The sequence below is a fragment of the Xiphophorus hellerii genome, chromosome 11 (assembly GCF_003331165.1).
Source record: "Xiphophorus hellerii strain 12219 chromosome 11, Xiphophorus_hellerii-4.1, whole genome shotgun sequence".
Taxonomy (NCBI): Eukaryota; Metazoa; Chordata; class Actinopteri; order Cyprinodontiformes; family Poeciliidae; genus Xiphophorus; species Xiphophorus hellerii.
In genome coordinates, this window is record NC_045682.1 from 21,802,125 (window position 1) to 21,821,437 (window position 19,313).

Here is a 19,313-nt window from a genome sequence, read left to right on the forward strand (position 1 = left end):
CTTGTTTGGAAAAGGTGAGTCAGTGGAAAATAGAGATGAATGAAAATAGCGCTAAAGGAATATTATGACCGGGAATCCGTGTGACTAATCGACACCTGACTGGTCACCTGTATCGAGCAATAGCACTGATGTTGATAAGTATGATAAAGGTTGACTGTAAGTGTGCCATGAAATTAAATAGCGCTAAAGGAATATTATGACCGGGAATCCGTGTGACTAATCGACACCTGACTGGTCACCTGTATTGAGCAATAGCACTGATGTTGATAAGTATGATAAAGGTTGACTGTAAGTGTGCCATGAAATTATGAGTACTGTGCATATATATATATATATATATATACAGTGTATATATATATATATATAAATAGAGATGAATGAAAATAGCGCTAAGGGAATTAATTACAAAAGCTCCTTACAACCACTGAGTATCCTACAGAAACCAGCCATTAGAATCAACCATAATGTCAGTTTTTATGAGCACATAATCCCAAAGTTCTTAAAATCTAGAATTCTTAAGTTTGAAGATATGGTAGAATTTAAAATTACTCCAATTATGTTTAAGGCATCAAATAAACTGTTACCTAAGCACACACAGAACATGTTTTTTGAAAGGAAAGGGGGATACAACTTAAGGAGTTACTCAAACTTAAGGATTCATAGCATATGCACAACAAGTAAGAGTTTTTGTATTTCAATTCATGGTGTAAAATTATAGAACAAGTTAAATGAGGAGTTAAAACAAAGTCAAAATTCAATACAGTTTAAAGGAAAATATAAGGAGGTCATTTTTCACAAGACAGAAATAAGGGTGAGAACACAAATTTGAATATGTAAATTGAGGCCAACACATATGAGTGTGTGGGTATATGGATGTATATATTTAGACGTATATAAACCCAGATAAAATGGAAAAATAATTAACCTATGTTTATTTTCTAGTTTGATTCAATAATGAGGGTCCACCTGAAAATATGGCATGAGTTTATGGGGAAGGAGTATTTTGCTTCTTCCAACTCCTTTTTGAGCATGTTAAGATTATTGTGGTACAAAAAATGTCTCGCATTCCTTGTCCATGTGTGTGATTTTATACTATCAAGTTCAAAATAAAAACTAAGTAAATAGATAGAAAGACAGAGAGATATAGATGTATATGTATGTCCAACAGGTTCTTATTTCAGATAAAAAAACATATATTGTACTTTACATTTCATCTAGGTTGGGTAATTTTATTTAAAGGGTGCCCTGACAGTCAATGCAACACAAACAGAAACTACAGAAACTAGATCACTGAGAAAATGTGGAACATATGCAAATACAAATATGACAAATCCAAAATAAAATGTTCATCATTTAAAACAATCCGTCAACTGTGTACGTGCATGGCAAAGTCAATAAACATAATTTGTTCCTCTAATTTAAAAAAATATATGGTATGAACAATTCATAAACACATCAATCAGCCTTGTGTTACCAGGTGTGTGAAGAACATAAACATCACTGTTCATCTTCCTCTCAATAAATGATCTGATGATCATAAAATGAAATTATTTAATCAAATCAAAAAGTGAAACTCAGCTGGAAGCCTTGAGATGGTTGTGAATCAAAACTCACTTAAAAGTTTAGGTGATATTCATACAGACAGTTGGGTTTGAGTAAGTCCTTCAAAGCTGCGAGACACAGACAGATACACCCAATCAGATACATCCCTGAATCAGGGACAATGATGACAGCATCCTGCCAAAGCTAAAGAGCTACTCGTTTCTTCATTTGAAAGCAAATGTCTTTCATTTGAAAATCACTTAACTCAATCCAATCACATTTAATTCAATTATCGAGATAAATTAGCATTTCATTGGTATTCTACATTATGTGATGTAGCTGTATATCTGGTCAAATACTACTGTTACAGTACAGGAATAGTCAGACTTAGTTTGTAAAAAAAAAAAATAAAAGAGTGAATGACAGTAAAATACTCACAGATATATACATCAAAAGTCCAAAACTTGACCAAAGCTGCCAAAAATCAATTTTTAAGATGGAACACTCCCACTCTTCACACAACAGAAAATATTTACAAGACTGAATCTGTTGAAGAGTGAAAAAGTAGCAAACTTATAAAATAAAAATCATCACACAGGACCCGAATCTCTCTGCTCCAATCAGGCCAACCGGAAGGAGATTTATTCAGCACATCTGTGTACTCATTACAAGATCCATTACAGAAGGTCTGCTCCTTTTTAATGGTCACAGGGCCTTTTATAGGATTTTATATATACTGGTGTCTATTTGGATGTTTTACAAAATGGCATCCTTTTCTTCCACTTGTGCAGATCTCTTGGCTCATTTCATGCTGGATTCCTATGAGTGTGTTCAGGAACTGTCCACAGCTGAGGCATTTCAATACTTAGTTGCAAATGTTATTTCATATCTCTTCCTGACTTTTCAGGCCTGGGATATTTCGTATCACACAAACACATTCTTTCCAGATCAGAATGACCTTGGACATTACACTGACCAAAACTGCACAAACATCATAATTATTCCTGTAAAAATCCATTTCATAAGCAGCAGGTCAGTGGTAAGTTCACATTGTGATAACAGGTAAACAACATAATTTATATGTCCTTTCCTGCTGAATCATATAAAACAGTTAATCATGATAATGATAGCTATAATTTTACATTTGTCATATTTTGCATAATTCTGTAATAAATGTTCATAATAATTATTAAAAACAGGCAAGTCAAAGCTATTGTTTCAACTAGTCACAATCTATGTGTTAAACCTCACAACTTTGTTGCTGATATTTACAACTCCTACCTACTAGTTATTCCAAGTATGACATACATATCCAGACTAGTGTTTCTTCAATTTAGACGCTCGTTTTGTAACACACACAGAAATGCAACAGTGCTGTTTTGTAGTCCTGAGGGTTCAAGGCCAGTGACACATTACCTCCTAAGAGGACAGGGAGGGAGGGACAAAGCATCGGGTTCAGGGTCTAAGTTTGAATGTGTTGAACTGCATGTTTCACTGCCAGCCCAACTGGGGATGTAGTCCTGGCTGGAGAGAGAAGGGGTTTCCAGGACCAGGATGGTAGTTGGGTTGAGGAGGAAAGTTCTCTAGTGCAGATGTAGGATGAGCCTGAAACACAAGGAAGTAGCTGAGTTTTTATAACAGTCAATTAAAATGATAGTCAAATACTTTAGACCATCAGCTGAATGCATAAATACTTCAGCATACTGTTTTTATGGAACATGCCTGAAGTAGAGCAGACGGCATCGACGGGTTGTGGAGGCCGCTGAGAGCAGCAGCGGAGGCAGAGGGAGGGAAGCCTGGTACTGGAGGGAAGGAGAGCAAGCCAGGGAATCCGCTACCTCCAGGAGCCTGGAGCGCGCCGCTCAAACTGGAATGCATAAATACTTCATGAGTGCTTGATGGGAAAAGCTTGCAATTTCCTCAGAAGTGTTATAGCTGAACTCTATTATAGTGTGTTAAAGTTTTTTTTAACCATGTTTTATTTTCTATCACATAAACACAGCTTAATAATAATACACAGACTCCACCTGGGTGTAATTTATAAATGTGCAATATGAAAACTTAGGGCCGATCAATACCTAATGCTGTTATGGCTGTTTACCGGTATTGTATATATATTTCCCTTTTAACACGAAGGAAAAAACATAACCAGACTACTGACATTAATTCTCTGCTTCAGTGAAACACCCCTCAATCTGCACGGCATCGTTTCACTAAAAGTTTCAGCTGTGTTTAAAGAGTTATGAGTTTTCCAGCCACATAGTATAATTTTATAGCACAAACAAGTAGCTATAAATATATCAAATATGACTAAAAAGAAATTTGACTTTGCAATTGCCTTAGAATTCGGCCTCTGTCTCTTTAAAAAGTTTCTGCTCTTTCCGAAACTCTGCATCCAGAACGTCACCACATTTATATTCCTCTATCAAGCATTTACAAATGTTCATTGGAGCACTGGACAAAAAGTTCATATAATAAGCACAGCACAGTTCCACTAGGTGTTTGCCATTTTGCTGCTGCTAGTTTGAAGGAGATGAGTGAGAAAGGCGAATGGGAAGAGTGCTTGGTTCCCCCAGGGATTTTACAAACCCGAATGGATACCAAGGGAGGTTTAAAGATTTCTCAAATATGCATGAAAAATTTGAAGTAAACACTCTAGGTATGTTTCTGATGAGGGAATATCATTATAACATGATGTAAACCTATCTTTTCCCCAATTAGATCATGAATTACAATGCAACCATAACATTTTTATGTGATGGGATAATGTGGTATTTTTGAATACTGATAATAGTAGTACATTTTTTTTCCTTTTAGTTTTTTTCATATTAATTGCTGGCTTCTATTCTCTCTCTCCTGAGGGAACACCTGCCCTTTCAGCACATGAAATGGCATCAAAAGGTTACGCTTCTGCCTCCGAGATTAAAAATAACTGGCAGTCATTATTCTGCCGAGCTGGCAAAGAACATAGACAAAGTCTACGCTTGAAATCCTAGAGTAAAAGCACAAGAGGACTTTGCACAGAATAGGGGAAGCATTAGGTTCGTCATGCACAACAGCGGTGGAAAATTAATAGGCAGGATTTATGATACCCGTGCGTTTTGACTTTACAAGCAAGTGGAAATCAATGTCACATTTTTCCACTCATTGTGTGGTAATTCTACCTGCTGTTTACTGTGCTGTGTCATTATTAGAAAAAGAATGGATGAAAAAGCAAATATAACCGCCATTCAAAGTCTGAATCCTGAACTTTATGTTTGTTTAAACTAAATGAACTTAATGGCGTATTACCTGGCAAACTGAATAAGATTATTACACTCATATGACATAATGAACATATTCTAGTTTGGTGTAGGCCAGTAAGAGATTATCGCAGTATGATTAAAAGTAATAGGCTTTTAATGTTTTACTGCTTTTACACAAACAACAATATATAATGTGATCCAAATGCTTTTATTTAAATATTCATAGCTACTGTTGTTAAATGAAAATCATTTTTACGAGAACTTTGAGTTAAATAATGTAATTTTTGTGATGATTAACGTGAAGTGAACACAAAGCATCTTGAAGTCATTTCAGGCCACTCCGTCTCGGAATGGATGAAAGATGAAGCAACTTTTGAATATTTTATTTTACAGAGAAGACCAGCAATGTTTTAAGCATAGCGCATGTAAGCATCATGGGTGCTTGCATGCGCCATGGTGCATGCAAGCACCAGGGGCTTTACAGTGTTGGCTGGGACACAATACTCATAATGTTTGCCTTTCCTCTAGGATTACAATTTACCTGTAATTATAATGCCTTTAGATTTACTTAAAACATAAGAATAAAAGAATATTCTGCTTACTCCAGCAATTGTTAGGTCATCCCAGTAAAAATACTTTAAACCTCAAAAAATGTATGATGTAAAATTTTAAATCTTTAAAATATATATGAGTACTTTGAATCTGCTCCACCAGGGAATTTGTCCTCTATACACTCTGTGTAACAAGTGTGTGAGCCTTATTTCAGTCTGCAGACTGAAATAAAAACTGTAAATTTAGATTGTATTTTGTTAAAACCTTGGTATACCTTTAACAACCCAAAATATTGTAGTGTGAACATCTGAGCAAAAATCAAGTTCACATACCCTGGCTGGAAATTGGAGCTGAAAGCAGATGCAAACCCTGGTAACACTGGTGATGAAGAGGGAACCCCAACTGCGGCTGCCTGCAGCGGGGCCACAGATGCAACTGAGGATGGAGTGGCTCCTGATAGGCCCATGAATGAAGGCAACACAGGGCTCCTGGTGCCACCCCCACCTGATACAGCCAGTCCAGGAAAGCTTGTGGGGTTAGGCCCAGGAGAAAGGCCTGGGAATATAGAAGGGGCAGAGGTGAGGCCTAGAGCAAAAGGTGAAGCTACAGAGGGAGCAGCGCCAGGGGCTAAGCCCTGGTAGACAGAAGATGGTGGATGGTTGGTGGAGGGAGGCACTGTAGGCACTGATGTAGGAATGGTGGCAGAGGGAAGAGAAGAAGACAGCGCCGGAAAAGGGGACAGACCTGGATAATGAGTTGCAGCGGGGCTGGCAGATATTGCTTGTAGGCCAGTGATAGCAACCTGAGTAGGGAGAGACACTTGAGGAGAACCTGAGGGGTGTGTCAGGCCCAAAGAACGTGCAAGGGCAGCCTGAGCCGAACTAGGTGTCACCAGTGGGCTGACCGACGGCGTACCAGAACGAGACGTGCCCTTAAAGGCTGAGGGTACGGGGCTGTTACTGCCACTGTTGCTGCCCCCAGAATGTCTGTTCAGGTTTCCAGCCACAACACCCTGTGTTTGAGCCTGGCCTGGGTGGACAGGGGAGGGTTTTGGACTGGGTCCCGGGGTGGAACAGTTTGGGATAACTGGAGTAGAAGATCCAGGAGTGAGAGGGGAAGAGGTATAACTTCGGATCACCGAACCAGATGGGTTACCTCCTTGTGGGTGCATGCCGGAGAAGCTGGGCCCTGACTGCTGGTCCGTAGACTGGGAATAGGCCCTCTGCTGAGCTGAACCGATGGAATTTGACTGCGACTGGGAGTCTTGGGCACTACGGGAGGCAGCAGGGGTCCCTGGTCGAGAAAGGCCATGGAAGGGGGAAGAGGAAAAACCCCCATTGCTTGGAACAGGAGTTCCACAAGGAGTCCCCGAGGGGGTGTGGGCTTTAATGACAGACGAAGGTGTAGGTGTGACTTGACCACTGGGGGTATGCGGTCCAGCTTTGATCACAGATGGAGATGGAGCTGGGGAAGGAGAGGGGGCATTCAAGTTGTGGGAAGGTACCATCCCAGGAAAAACTGGTGTAATTGGGGTGGTTGGGGGAGGTGGCTGAGAAGGTGAAGCCTGAGGTGGGGCAGGGTTGGAAGGAGTGGACCCATGAGGAATGAGAAGTGGCCCACTGTTGACTCCAGGTGTGGTGTTCTGTGGATTCCCAGGTTTGGTGTAACCTGAAAATAACATAGAGGTTGTCAAAAATTATATTCAATTTATAATTAAGATCTCTGAAAAATAACTATTGTCAGTTATGTTGTGATATATTTAATTAAGATTAAAATAAGCCAAATCATTTGCATAATGTGTATAAAAGAAGAGAAAAACAAGGAGGAATAGCAAAGAAGCATTCCTACATGCAGCTTTTTATGGGTATTTGAAATAATAGTTTTAAAAGGCATCTCCATCTTACTTTTGGGGAAATGTCTGCATCATGATTTCAGGTTGGTTTGTGCTTAAATTAACTTTTATCACAGCTAATAACTCTTCTCATCTGTGGTTTTAACCTTAAATGCTTCAGTTAAACCAAATGAGAGAAATTTGGTAGCAAGAGATCTCCCCAAAGGGTTTGGAGAATATACAGCTGTATTTTCAAGAACGTTGGAATGTCTTGTTAAATCGAAATAAAAGCAAAGCCATCACTGAACTCTTCAAATCTCCCATTACTCTTATGCAGGGAATGGGCAGTCTATTTTAAATGTCATTAAGTGAGAGGTGGGATCTTGAAAATCACCAACAGTGCATGTCCAAACTGACTGATCATCAGCTGTTAACTTTGATTATGAAACAAAATTACAAACTAGAGCAGTCAAAAAAAATAAAAACTTGTTTCTTTTATTTACCATTATACTTTATCATCATTACTTGATTATATCAAAAGTGTAATTTCATTGAAATACAGGATCTCAAACCTTTATCTTTTGCATCTCACAAAACAGACCAACTGTTTTGGAAACCCAGCTGTAGTTCCATTATAAAAAATAATACTGCAATTAAAAAAAAACTACCCCAAGCAATGAATGTTAAATGGAAATAGAAAGGATACTTCTAGAGAGTAAAATATAAAGTGTCCAAGTTTAAATCTTTAAATATCTTTTTGTCTTTAGAATCCCAAACCTATTCTCACAAGAAAAAATTTATACTCTGACCAGATAACAGATAACTCTGATATTCTGCAAGGCACAGAATCTGAAGATGGAGCACTGTAGCCAAAATGCTTCCTCTTTTGTGTTTGTGTGTGCGAGCCTTGATATTTCCTTAATGGTGCTTTCAAAACCTAACATAACTAATGTTCCATCCATCCATCCATTTTCTAACACCCTGGTTGGGAGGGGCGCTGGTGCTTATCTCCAGCTAATGTTCCGGGTGAGAGCAGGGGTCACCCTGGACAGGTCGCCAGTCTGTCGCAGACATCACTAATGTTGCAGTACATATAATTAAAGACAATTCAAAATAAATCCATTTGCTTACAGGAAGCATACATTTTCTACTCAAAAATTCTGACTAAGACTCATGGATGTTTTGGGACATTTAATTACATGTTTATGTTTCTGAAATTATGAAACAGCAATGTTGGGAGTCGGGCTTCCTATTTAAAAATGTGGTAAAGGTTTTTTTGACATCTGAACAATCTTAAATAAGCTTAGTTCCAAAGCACTTTAGTAATCTTACAATGAAGTCTTAGGATGGCAGTTTGTCATCAATAATATGTTTAATATGCTTGCAAAAAAAAATAAAAAATAGGAGTGTAAATTATATTTTTACCATCTAAACAGTTTTAGAACTACAAATCAAGTTAAAAACTGTGAAGGTTTTGGCTTTGATTTGCAGTCAAAGCCAGAAACACTGCAGTGGATTTTTTTTTTCATACTACTGTATATATTATCATATATTTATATATATATTTTTATAATCACTTTTATTATTTCTGTTATAGCCATAAATGCTCTAGAATGTTATCTAGTATAAGATATTACTGACCCATCCCTAGCATTTACCCACAATGTATAGATAAGAACAATGTCACAATAATAGTAAACTGCAATTGCAACTTGTTGCAATTTGTAGTATTTTTCTGGTCAATCAATGTGCTCCAACCAAAGTTAAACTGAAATCAGTTGCCTGATAAACTGAAGAAGCAACAGGTGAGCAGCATGCCAGCAAGGTAAGCTGCAAGCTTCAGAAAGAGTCTAGGCACAACTTGCCTTAAAGGAATCATACCTGCTATTTTGTGAGAAGAGTGGTAGGGGGGAGGGGGCACGTTGGCTGTTATGACCCCTCCCACAGAAACAAGGCCTGCGTTGTTGTACGCACCTAAGTAGCAGTTGCAGATATTAAAGTTGTCTGCATTACAAGTGTGACACAAACTTACAGAATAAGCTTCCAAATGGACCAGAATCAATACAAGAGTAACAGTCAGAAAACACACCCTGTGACTGCATTCTGTTTTTAAATTACAGGTAGGCTGCATGATGTTCAAAGTAATTCTAAAGTAGGTTACACTGAAGAGACGTGTGCTTTGCTTTGTTGTTTCTTACTTGGTGCGATGGTGGCATGAGGCCGGCAGGGTGGGATAGGGTAAGGAACAGGTCGATGAGGGTTGTAAGTTGAGGGAAACTAAAAACAAAAAACAAAAAATTTAAACACTTATAAAAGTCTATAATACAAACCAAACCTTGTACTGTATGATGCATTTATTGAGATTCTGGTTTGAAATTGTGGCAACCTTCAGAAGTCACCAAATTGGTAAATACTGTAGCGTATTAGGTGTTGCAAAACAGTTTATTTTAATGGTTTTTTTTATGTTTGTTCAATACAAATGCCCACATTTTTTCGATTTGTAAAAAAAAAACCAAAGTCTAAAAACCCATTGTCCTATCACTACTACTTCACACACATACTACTTCACAATTATTCACAACCTTGTGTTGATATGTGTCTAAAAATTCACAATAAAGTACATAGAATTTTGTGAATGCAATGTGACAGATTGAAAGTTCCAGCATACTTTGTGATGCACTGAAAATAGAAGTCAGGTGATCTCCTTTATTTAAAAAAATGGAACAAAGTTGAAAAAAAATTTTTTTTTTTCAATTTTGGAATTTCGACGAATTTCGGCATATTGTCATAGGTCCATATCAATCCCCACAAATCTTACATCATACAGACGTCCAGTAAAAATAATAAAATGAAGGTGTGTCTTTTTAGGGCTCTCATCAATTGTTAGCTCAGGCAACATAGTTTTTGAACATGAAAACTTGTTGCGCAATCAGATTTCACCGCATTAGAAAATGTGTTGTATTCTGACACATATACATACATACACACATCTCATTATCAGTTCTGGACTTACAGGTTTGAAAGGTCCTATAATCCTGGAAGCAATTCCTTTCCCCTCCATACTGTTGGAGCCATCTTCTTTTTTTTCATTGTCTTTTTTAATTGGAAGGATTCCCTGAGGTTAGAAGCAAAATCTGTCATTTCAAAACGATCATTCTTAAGAAAAACATAAACATTCAACCTCAGACAAACAAGTTTACCTCTTCTTTTTAATGTATGATTCATCCAATCAAAAAATTTAATCAGCAAACATGTTTCATATCAATGGCATTTTATAACAATCTCCATAAGTGGGGAAAATAAAACAAGACTATACTGTGCATTAAGAAGATTGTAGCAGAACTGCTGTCACTTATATAAATACAGACCTTTCACATAAATTATATTCAAGTAAGTTAGTTATTAAATATTGTTTATACTCACAGGAAAAGTGCCAGTGACCAAGCTGGGCCTGCCTTTAGGGTATGGATTTCCCGGAATCATTCCACAGGATGAGATCATGGCTACAGGAGCCTTGCAACCAACCTTACAAACCTAACAAGACAAAGACATGCGTTTTCGATTACATTTTTTATTTTTAAAATGATAAATTACTTAACTCATTTAGCTCTCAAAGCAGCTACCACTTTTCTTCTTAAAACAAGTAATTCTTGTATAAACTGTTTTGTTTTTTATTTATCTCTGTACTCACCTGCTCTAATATCCTGCGAGCGCGCTTCTTCTCGGATGCGTGTATCCGGAACAGATCCTCCACCGGTCGATAATTCTGAGCATCCAAAATATTCCTGTATGGAAAACAGACATGCCTACTGATAAACCATCAAACAACTGAAAAATCACACTAATTTACAAACGACATTTGACCACATTAAATGTCATTTTAAACTGTACTCACAAAGCTATTAATTCGAGGACAACAAGTCTATCCTTGGAGAAAGTGAAGCAGTTCAGAATGTTTGCAACTTTGGTTGTAGGGATTGCAACCATTTTCTAAAGACAACAGAAAGAGGAACAGATACAATATTATGCCTCCATTTTGTAAAAAGTTTTTAAGACATGCCTTGCTACCCTGGTGATGAGAGATTGCTATAGTAGAGGGAGCACTGTGACCATGCGGGATGTGAGGCTGATCAGTGAAAATGAGTGGCACAGCCTGATTTAGTCAAAAGTGCTCCTACTTACATGCTGCAGTGCTTTAACTGCTTTGATCTGCGGTTCTGCCCATGAGAAGTACTTCAGGATTTCCATCACCTGCACACATTAAGTAGCTTATTAATGAAGTAATGAAGTTAAAGAGAGCTCTGCAACAACAAAACAAAAAAATATAATACTTTCTGTGAAAAATAATGCTTTGCAAAGTATTCATACCACAGGAACTTTAGCACATTTTGTTACAACTACAACCTAAATGGATTCTGTTACACAGAAGGAAATTGTGAAATGGTTTTCAAACTTTCTAACAAATGTCTGAAATGGCTGGAGTGTTACATATTTATCCCTCCCTCGGTCAATGGGTCAATCCTTTTTAGAACCAGCTTTAACTATTATCATAGCTCCACGTCATTAGGGCATTTCTATATCAACTTTACACATCAACTGAACTTTCTGCCCATTCTTTGCAAAAATAGCTCATGCTCAGTCAGATTGGATGCGTGTATCCGGAACTTATTGGACATGCAGTAATGTCCAAGTGTTACCACAGATTCTCAGTTGGATTCACATCTCTGTCATTCTAACATATACATATAATTTAGCATCTGTATGATCTCTAACAGGCCTTCTGCAGTTGTCATGTATTTAGACATCTACCTTCCCAATTTTTCTGACTAGATTCCTTATCCCTACAGAGGAAAAGCCCATCTTGATGACACTACCACTACAATGTTTAACGATAGGGATGGTGCGTTAAGGGTGACATGAGCCCAGAAAGTTTTTCTGGTTTTATCTGACCAGAGCACATTCTTCCACGTGTTTACTCTCTCCTACATTGCATGTGTCAAAGTTGAAACTGGAGTTCGGCTGTCTATAGTTTTGCTACTCTTCCATAATGGAGATTAACTGTGCTGGGGCCTGTGCGCTTAGGTAAATGGCCACATCTTGGTAAGTCTGCAATCATGCAATATTGTTTCTATGTTTAGATTATGTATTAACTTGTCTTGTGAGATGTTCAAAGCTTAAGATATTGTTTAAGCCATTTATATTCTGCTTTAAACTTTTCCACAACTCTTTCCTCTATGTGGTTTAATCTGTTTCTTAATGCTGTTTGTTCCCTGACAAACCTCTCAAATCTTTAAACAACATCACCCTATATCCATCCTATTAAGATCAGCCTGCCAGTAAAATACAACACAAAGTGTATGAGAGTAAGTAACTATGGCATACTCAAAAAGACGAAGGAGTCTGGGAGGTACCCTACCTGCTCACTGGAGAAATATCCATGAACCTGCTCTATGGCTCTGATCCGCTGGTCCGTAAGGACGCACTGAAAGAACGTAGACCGTAAACAATATTGTAGACGAAGTAATAACAATTACAAATCAGACATATATTTAATACCTTTCTTATCTCATCCAAGACGATGTCAAAAGATTTCTTATCCATGTTTGATTATTTGTTATTGATTACAATACAACTACAAAGGTCAATGTAATATTTAAAATACAACAAGTGAGGTCAAATAAAATAAAAGGCATTCGGATACGATTAGGTTAAAATCTATTTTCTGTTCCTCGACTTGTAACATAAACTCATTTTTTACTAAAACCAAGATTTAAGACATTATACGAGTGCAGTGAAATATTTAATAATCGCATGGTTAAAGTACTCCTTAAGTAACTTAGCTCTTGGACAGTAAACAATGACTTCCAAATGGGAGATATGTCTGCATTGCAGAACCAAATGTGGCTGTAGCTAACAACAAGCTAGCGTGCTACAGTTATTCAAATCGAGACGACGACGCGACAAAAAGACACAATAAAAAATACTCAAACAAATATGCGACCGGTCGTACAGTCAAGTTTGGTTCAAACAGGCTCGTAATAAAATTTCAACCGTTGCAAGCACATTTACAGAAATCGTTAAAATCTGAATGAAGAGTGCAAGAAACGGCACAAGTTCAGCTAGCTGGCGCTGCTGACAGCTGGCGCTAGGACGTCAACAACGAAAGGACACCCGTGAGGGACCTGATCGCAAACATTTGATGTAGATTTTTTTTTTAAACAGTAGCTAACAATTAATAAGAGAAAAAAACACCCCATAATATAATTTATGCATACTTAACATGGATTCTGCAACATTTATATTTTACACTTAATGCTATGTTAGTGATTCTATGCAGGCGACTTTTAAACAGCTTACAGGAAGTAAATACAGAACGGGTATTTGCAAAGGAGCAATATAGTGTTTTTGGTCTTTTCCTTCTTAGAATAGAAAAATGGACCGGTTTTCGTGGTCAAATGGGCTCTTAGAAATAAACGAAACTTTAGTGATACAGCAGAGAGGTGTCAGACTGTATGACGGTGATGATAAGGTAAAGATTTATTATTTATTAGCAGATTTTATTGCTACCAAAACAGAGACGCAAAATTAAGTAAGAAATTCTGTAAATTAAATTGTAGTGAGTCCAGGCACTGTTCATTATACATACAAGCATTGAAAAAAAAAACTTCTATAAAACTGTTCATACTCGAAACATGTTAAGATTATTGCCATAATGAAAAATTACTTCCTGTGTTACTACAAGGCAAAATTGGATGTTGGAGTCGCCTTGTTGAGTACACATCGGTTGATCTGGAGGGACGGAAAGAATCACGTAAGGAAATCTTAAATACAAATAAAGCAAAGGTTATTCATTCTCATCTTAAATTGATCTTTGACTCAAAGATGAGCCATAAAAACAGTTTACACATGCAGTATTGTCTGCGGATATGAGATGTGCAGTTATAGTGCTATTACTTATGGTAGACTCCTGTTATTGTAAACAGTAACTTATGATTGTTGCCATGTAACTTCCAATATGAAACCAAAACTTTGGTCAACATTCATCCTAAATTAAAATAATTTATTCATATTGCTAGTTTTTGTTCTTGCTTTAACGTTTAAGGTGATTGTTTTATAACACATTATAGTTAAGTACTTTTCTATGATTTCTCTAATTATGACTTGTGCATTTCTTTTTTCCATTTGTCAGGACTGCTGCATGGCCATGCCCCTGTCTCAGATTATTTTCTTTGAGGAGCAGTCTGCAGGAATAGGAAAGAGGTACACAGAAGTCGGATAGTTAGTTAGCTAGTTTCTATTATCTTACTGTAAAACTGTTCCCATTGTCAAAACTGTAGTTTTATAGTAAGGTATAATAATACTTTTGGCCCTATCTCTAACCCTATTTTAATGACTGAGAGACTCTTGAGGAGTGGTGGGGGCAATGTCATTAAGAAAATAATGAAAAAAAAGTATTAAAGATAGTGATAAAAAGATTATCACTAATCATAAGTAATATTTCCTGTTTCAGTAGTGTCACACAACTTAAATCTATTCAAAAAAGCAATGATTAACTGATTTATTTTTGCCTTAAAGTGCAAAAATAGTAATCCACCTGCATCCATCACCTGTCAACAAGGAGCCTGGTCCATATCAGAACAGCAAGTACTCTTTCATCAAGCTGTCTTTTAAAGAACATGGGCAGATTGAGGTATTTCCACATGCACACAGTTTTCAGAGCTTGTTCTTTTTTGCACTCTCTTCTTGATTTTCTATTCTTGATTACCTGGCTGGAACTGACACCATACCATTTAATTGCAGTTTTACAGGAGACTGACAGAAGAGATTACCCAGAAAAGGTGGGAGAATACGCCAGTTTCACAACCCATCTCAACAGGAACTGGTCCTCAGGTTAGAATTTGAACAAACAACGTCCTTCTCAATGTATCTTAATCACAACCCTGTTCCAGACTGCAAGATAAGAGCTAGAGGATTGTCCTGCTGCAAATTTATGGCTTTAAAGATTCAATCTGACATTTGTGACTAGTTTAATTGTTATCCACTGGGTGGCAGTCTTTTTTTTTTTTTTACATTTTTTTATGTTAGCTGAGCTAATTAAACATAGTTTTTTTTAAAACGTAGTTAGATTAGTCATTATCCAGTAAAGTTAAATAAAATCCACCATTTTCCCTTAACATTTTTAAATACAGGGAGTTTTCTCTTTGTCCTTTGATTATAGTAACTCAGCTGTTGAATTTACTGTTTAACCGCGTGTGTTTTTCTTTCCCTTTGTGGTCATGTAGACAGGAAGGACACGCGCAGTGGGAATTGTTGGCATTGAAAGGAAGATAGAGGAGAAGAGGAAAGAAACAGACAAGAACATTTCTGAGGTAATTTCTGGAAACAAAAAAGAAAAAAAGAAAAGGAATGACGGTATTGAGATCCTGTATTTTCAGCTGTTTTGTGAAAATATCTCAGAAGGCAGAAATGAAATCCTGACATCACATAAAATATCAAAGCTACTAAAGGCAATGATATGGAGGAACAGCAATTTAAAACATGAAAGTTGCATTTTTTCTGTCTTATAGTCATGGATAGTGTTCTGTAAAATATTTGTATTTTACTATTAAATCTTCTAAACATCTGAAGCTTCAACAATTTTTCATATTTGTGTTTAGGCCTTTGAGGACCTCAGTAAGCTTATGGTGAAGGTAAAGGAAGCTTTTATTGTATTTTCCTGCCAATATATAATGGAAGTTATCTGCAAGTACCTTGCAAAAGTATTCATACCCCTTGAATTTCACACCTGTCAATGTATTTTATTAGGATTTTATTGGACAAAAACAATTGCGACAATTTTTACAAATGAAAATGTTCCATGCATTTGATTTCAGCCATCCTGAGTAAATAGTTTGTAGAACCATCTTTTGAGGCAATGGTCAGGAACAAGTCTGTTTTGGGTATGTCTTTATCAGTTCTGCACATTTAGAGAGTGAGTAGTTATTTTTAGGGGACTTTTTTTCTGTAAAATAGCCAGGCTGTTTAGCTAAATTTACCATGCTATTATCATATTTCACCATGTGAATGATGTGTTCAGAGTTACATTTATTGTCAGTTTTTCCCAGGATGTAATCTTGCCTGAAGATATTATCTGACCACAGTACCTTCTTCCACATGTTTGTTATGTTCCCTGTGAAGCTTGTAGCAAACTGGAAAAGAGGCTTCATATGACTCCTTTCCAAAACCTTCTTTTTTATCTCCACAACCCTGACATGTCCGGGCATATTCTAGCATATTATACTAATTAGATCACCTCTGAAAGCAGTTGTTGCCGTGTATTTTATTAAGGGGTATTAGATTAAAGGGGGCTAAATGCATGTGTATGCATATTAGCATGTATCATTTTTCTTTCTCTATATAGGTAAACACTCCTTTGTGTTGGTTACAATCCTGTTATGTCCCAATAAAATACATTTTTGGTTAGATGACACATTCTGAAGAGGTTAAAGGGGTATTAATACTTTTGATGTGCATATGTTCAGTCACAAGTGAAAAGACCTCATATTCTTGACCAATATCAAGCTCCAGTGTGATATTCTAAATGACCCTCTAACTGGCAGGCCAAAGAGATGGTGGAGTTGTCCAGATCTATTGCAAGCAAGATCAAAGACAAACAGGGAGACATAACAGAAGATGAGGTAAGAATACCAGCAACAACGTCAGATACAGTAACACTCTTAAAAATTAAAGTTTTTGCCTTCATTCTTCAATTTTACTAAAGTATGAATCGGATACCGTATTGCTTGGTATTAACTCATTGATACTCAAAGATTAGCAACATTTTTTGAATCTACAGTTGTGTTTCTTTTCATAGACAATTCGCTTTAAGTCTTACCTCTTGAGCATGGGCATTGCTAACCCTGTTACGAGGGAAACACACGGATCTGGTACTCATTATCATATGCAGCTGGCTAAGCAACTGGGAGACATGCTGCAGGCTCCTCTAGAGGTGGGTGTCTCGTCTGTCTGCTATCTACACAAGAATAAAACAAATTCAGGTTTTATTCTTGCGACTCTTGCATAAATTTCATACTCTCTCTATGCTGCCATCTCAGGAGCGTGGCGGTATGATGGCTCTCACAGAGGTGTATTGTCTCGTCAACCGTGCCAGGGGGATGGAGGTGATGCTCACATGTTGATCGTGTCAGCTGATGCTTCATGTGACATAAGTTGGTAATTTGTACAGTTACACCCCAGACAAACATCAATGCTTTGTTTTTTTTTCTTTCCTTTTTCCCCCCAGCTTTTATCTCCTGAAGATTTGCTAAACGCCTGCAAAATGTTTGAGTCCTTGAAACTACCCTTGAGGTGAGTTTGACTTGTTTGTATTGCATTGTTTAAATTATCTATGTGCGTTACATTCCTTTAGATGCTGAGCAGGTTAAGTGTTCAGCATTGCAGGAAGCTGACCAGGCTCTTCCTGCCTGGCTTCCTGTTGTGAGAATGTCTGTCCAGGCTTCCGCAGCTGTCATTTCCTGTTACTTCTTGTGTTGTTTTTGTCGTTTCTTTTTTTTTAAATAACAAAAGCCAAGTTTTCCCATATTGGTTTTTGGTAACTGGTCCTTGTGAACCTAAACTTTATATTTCAATAAAGTAATCATGGACCTTTTTTTTAAAAAAAAAATTGTGCTGCAACCACAAACCTCTATGCATATTACTGGGATTTTATTTGACATAGGACTGGTGAAGTTAAGGAAGATAAAACATGGGTTTCAAAATTGTTATTTTCTTAAGTTGGAGTGTGAAATCCATATGTGTAAAATCCCTTTTAATCTGATGTCTTGAAATAAAACCAAAGAATATTTGTGTCTCATTAGCTTCTTTTTGTTGGTCTTGTTTCAGTTGTTGCCATGTTTTATCCCTTTAGGTCATATGCCTAAATTCTGTATATCAGTCCTGATATAACTAGTTATAAGATGATCCACATTTTCCCACATCCAGTTGCACTGATTAATAAACAGTGCCTTTCTTGCATATTTTATGTATATATTTTTTATGTATTGATGTCTGTGTTTGTTTTAGCTTTGCTCTCAATGCCTGACCAATGTCCTTGCTTCAGTTTTTTTTTGTTTTGGTGTCTTGTCTTGTGTGTAGGCTGCGTGTATTTGACAGTGGTGTGATGGTGGTCCAGCTGCAGTCTCACAGTGAAGAGGAAATGATAGCCTCAGCTCTGGACAATGTGAGTTTCAACCTTCATGAATGTCATACCCTGGCTTGTTCCACTATCTGCTAAATATTTGAGGTATTCACCCTTATTATTTGCCATTGTGATTTGTGATTTAATTGCAGGTGACAGAAAAAGGTTCCCTGACAGCAGAGGAGTTTGCAAAGCTCTTGGGTCTTTCTGTTCTTCTGTCTAAGGAGCGGTAAGCTAACATAAAATAGTCATCATCTATGTCTTATGTTTGACAATTAATAGTGTTTTTAATGGGGGTTTTTTCCTCAGTTTTGCACATTTGCTCTTCTTTATATGTGTTCTGTTTGCTTTTCATTCTCAGGTTGCTGCTTGCCGAGAAGATGGGCCACCTTTGTAGGGATGACTCTGTTGAGGGTTTAAGATTTTATCCAAACTGTTTTTGATCTGTTTAAATAAATGCTAAGAATATAAGATGAACATAAAAACTATACATGATAAAGTCTGTCTGGTGAAGACACTTGGCTGTTAGTGTGGGTCTTCTTTGTTGCTGTTCTTTTTTTTCTTTTTTTTTAGATTACCTAATCTGTGAGGCAAAGTTCTTGTCTTAATTGTCGTTTTTCTAAATTACTTTTAAATACTGTATGTAAGGAAAAGATTCTACATTATTTTACAGAATGCACTTAATGCTCTCTGTTTATTTGATGTATGTTTTCCACTTTCTTGTCTTTGTGATTTACCTGCAGGCTTATTTGAAGCTAGCACACTGTTATGAAACTCTTGCAGCCTCTAGTATCTGGATCCATTGTTCCAAAGTAAGCCACACATTTTTATAATAAATAGTTGGAAATTTTTGCTGTTGTCCTGTTTGTTGAGCAATGTGCAAGCATGTCTGGATGTGCAGCATTTCAGCGAACCATGTCACTTGACTTCGTCTTTGGTATTTTGTCTTTCTGTCTTGTCTATCAGA

At 37.0% G+C, this 19,313-nt stretch overlaps 2 protein-coding genes across 3 annotated transcripts; one reads left to right on the plus strand and one right to left on the minus strand.

Moving 5' to 3' along the window:
* Positions 1 to 1,139: 1,139 nt before the first annotated feature.
* Positions 1,140 to 13,332, minus strand: proser1 (proline and serine rich 1). 2 transcript variants are annotated; one of them, XM_032576785.1, is made up of 12 exons: positions 12,727 to 13,332; positions 12,587 to 12,652; positions 11,353 to 11,421; positions 11,066 to 11,160; positions 10,862 to 10,955; positions 10,594 to 10,704; positions 10,184 to 10,285; positions 9,369 to 9,447; positions 9,052 to 9,144; positions 5,672 to 7,007; positions 3,265 to 3,409; positions 1,140 to 3,147 (listed from the first exon to the last, which is right to left on the minus strand). In XM_032576785.1, the coding sequence occupies exons 1-12, from the start codon at positions 12,769 to 12,771 to the stop codon at positions 3,034 to 3,036; spliced, it is 2,349 nt and encodes a 782-aa protein (XP_032432676.1). In that variant the 5' UTR covers positions 12,772 to 13,332; the 3' UTR covers positions 1,140 to 3,033. The 2 variants fall into 2 exon arrangements, with proteins under 2 accessions (XP_032432676.1, XP_032432677.1); XM_032576786.1 differs by lacking the exon at positions 9,052 to 9,144.
* Positions 13,333 to 13,520: 188 nt separating this feature from the next.
* vps36 (vacuolar protein sorting 36 homolog) lies at positions 13,521 to 19,197 on the plus strand. Its single transcript, XM_032575463.1, has 14 exons — positions 13,521 to 13,699; positions 13,913 to 13,981; positions 14,360 to 14,430; positions 14,746 to 14,860; positions 14,971 to 15,060; positions 15,453 to 15,539; positions 15,828 to 15,860; positions 16,770 to 16,847; positions 17,024 to 17,158; positions 17,265 to 17,330; positions 17,453 to 17,517; positions 18,304 to 18,388; positions 18,499 to 18,575; positions 18,708 to 19,197. Exons 1-14 carry the CDS (start codon positions 13,604 to 13,606, stop codon positions 18,787 to 18,789), a joined length of 1,149 nt encoding a protein of 382 aa, XP_032431354.1. The 5' UTR covers positions 13,521 to 13,603; the 3' UTR covers positions 18,790 to 19,197.
* Positions 19,198 to 19,313: the final 116 nt, after the last annotated feature.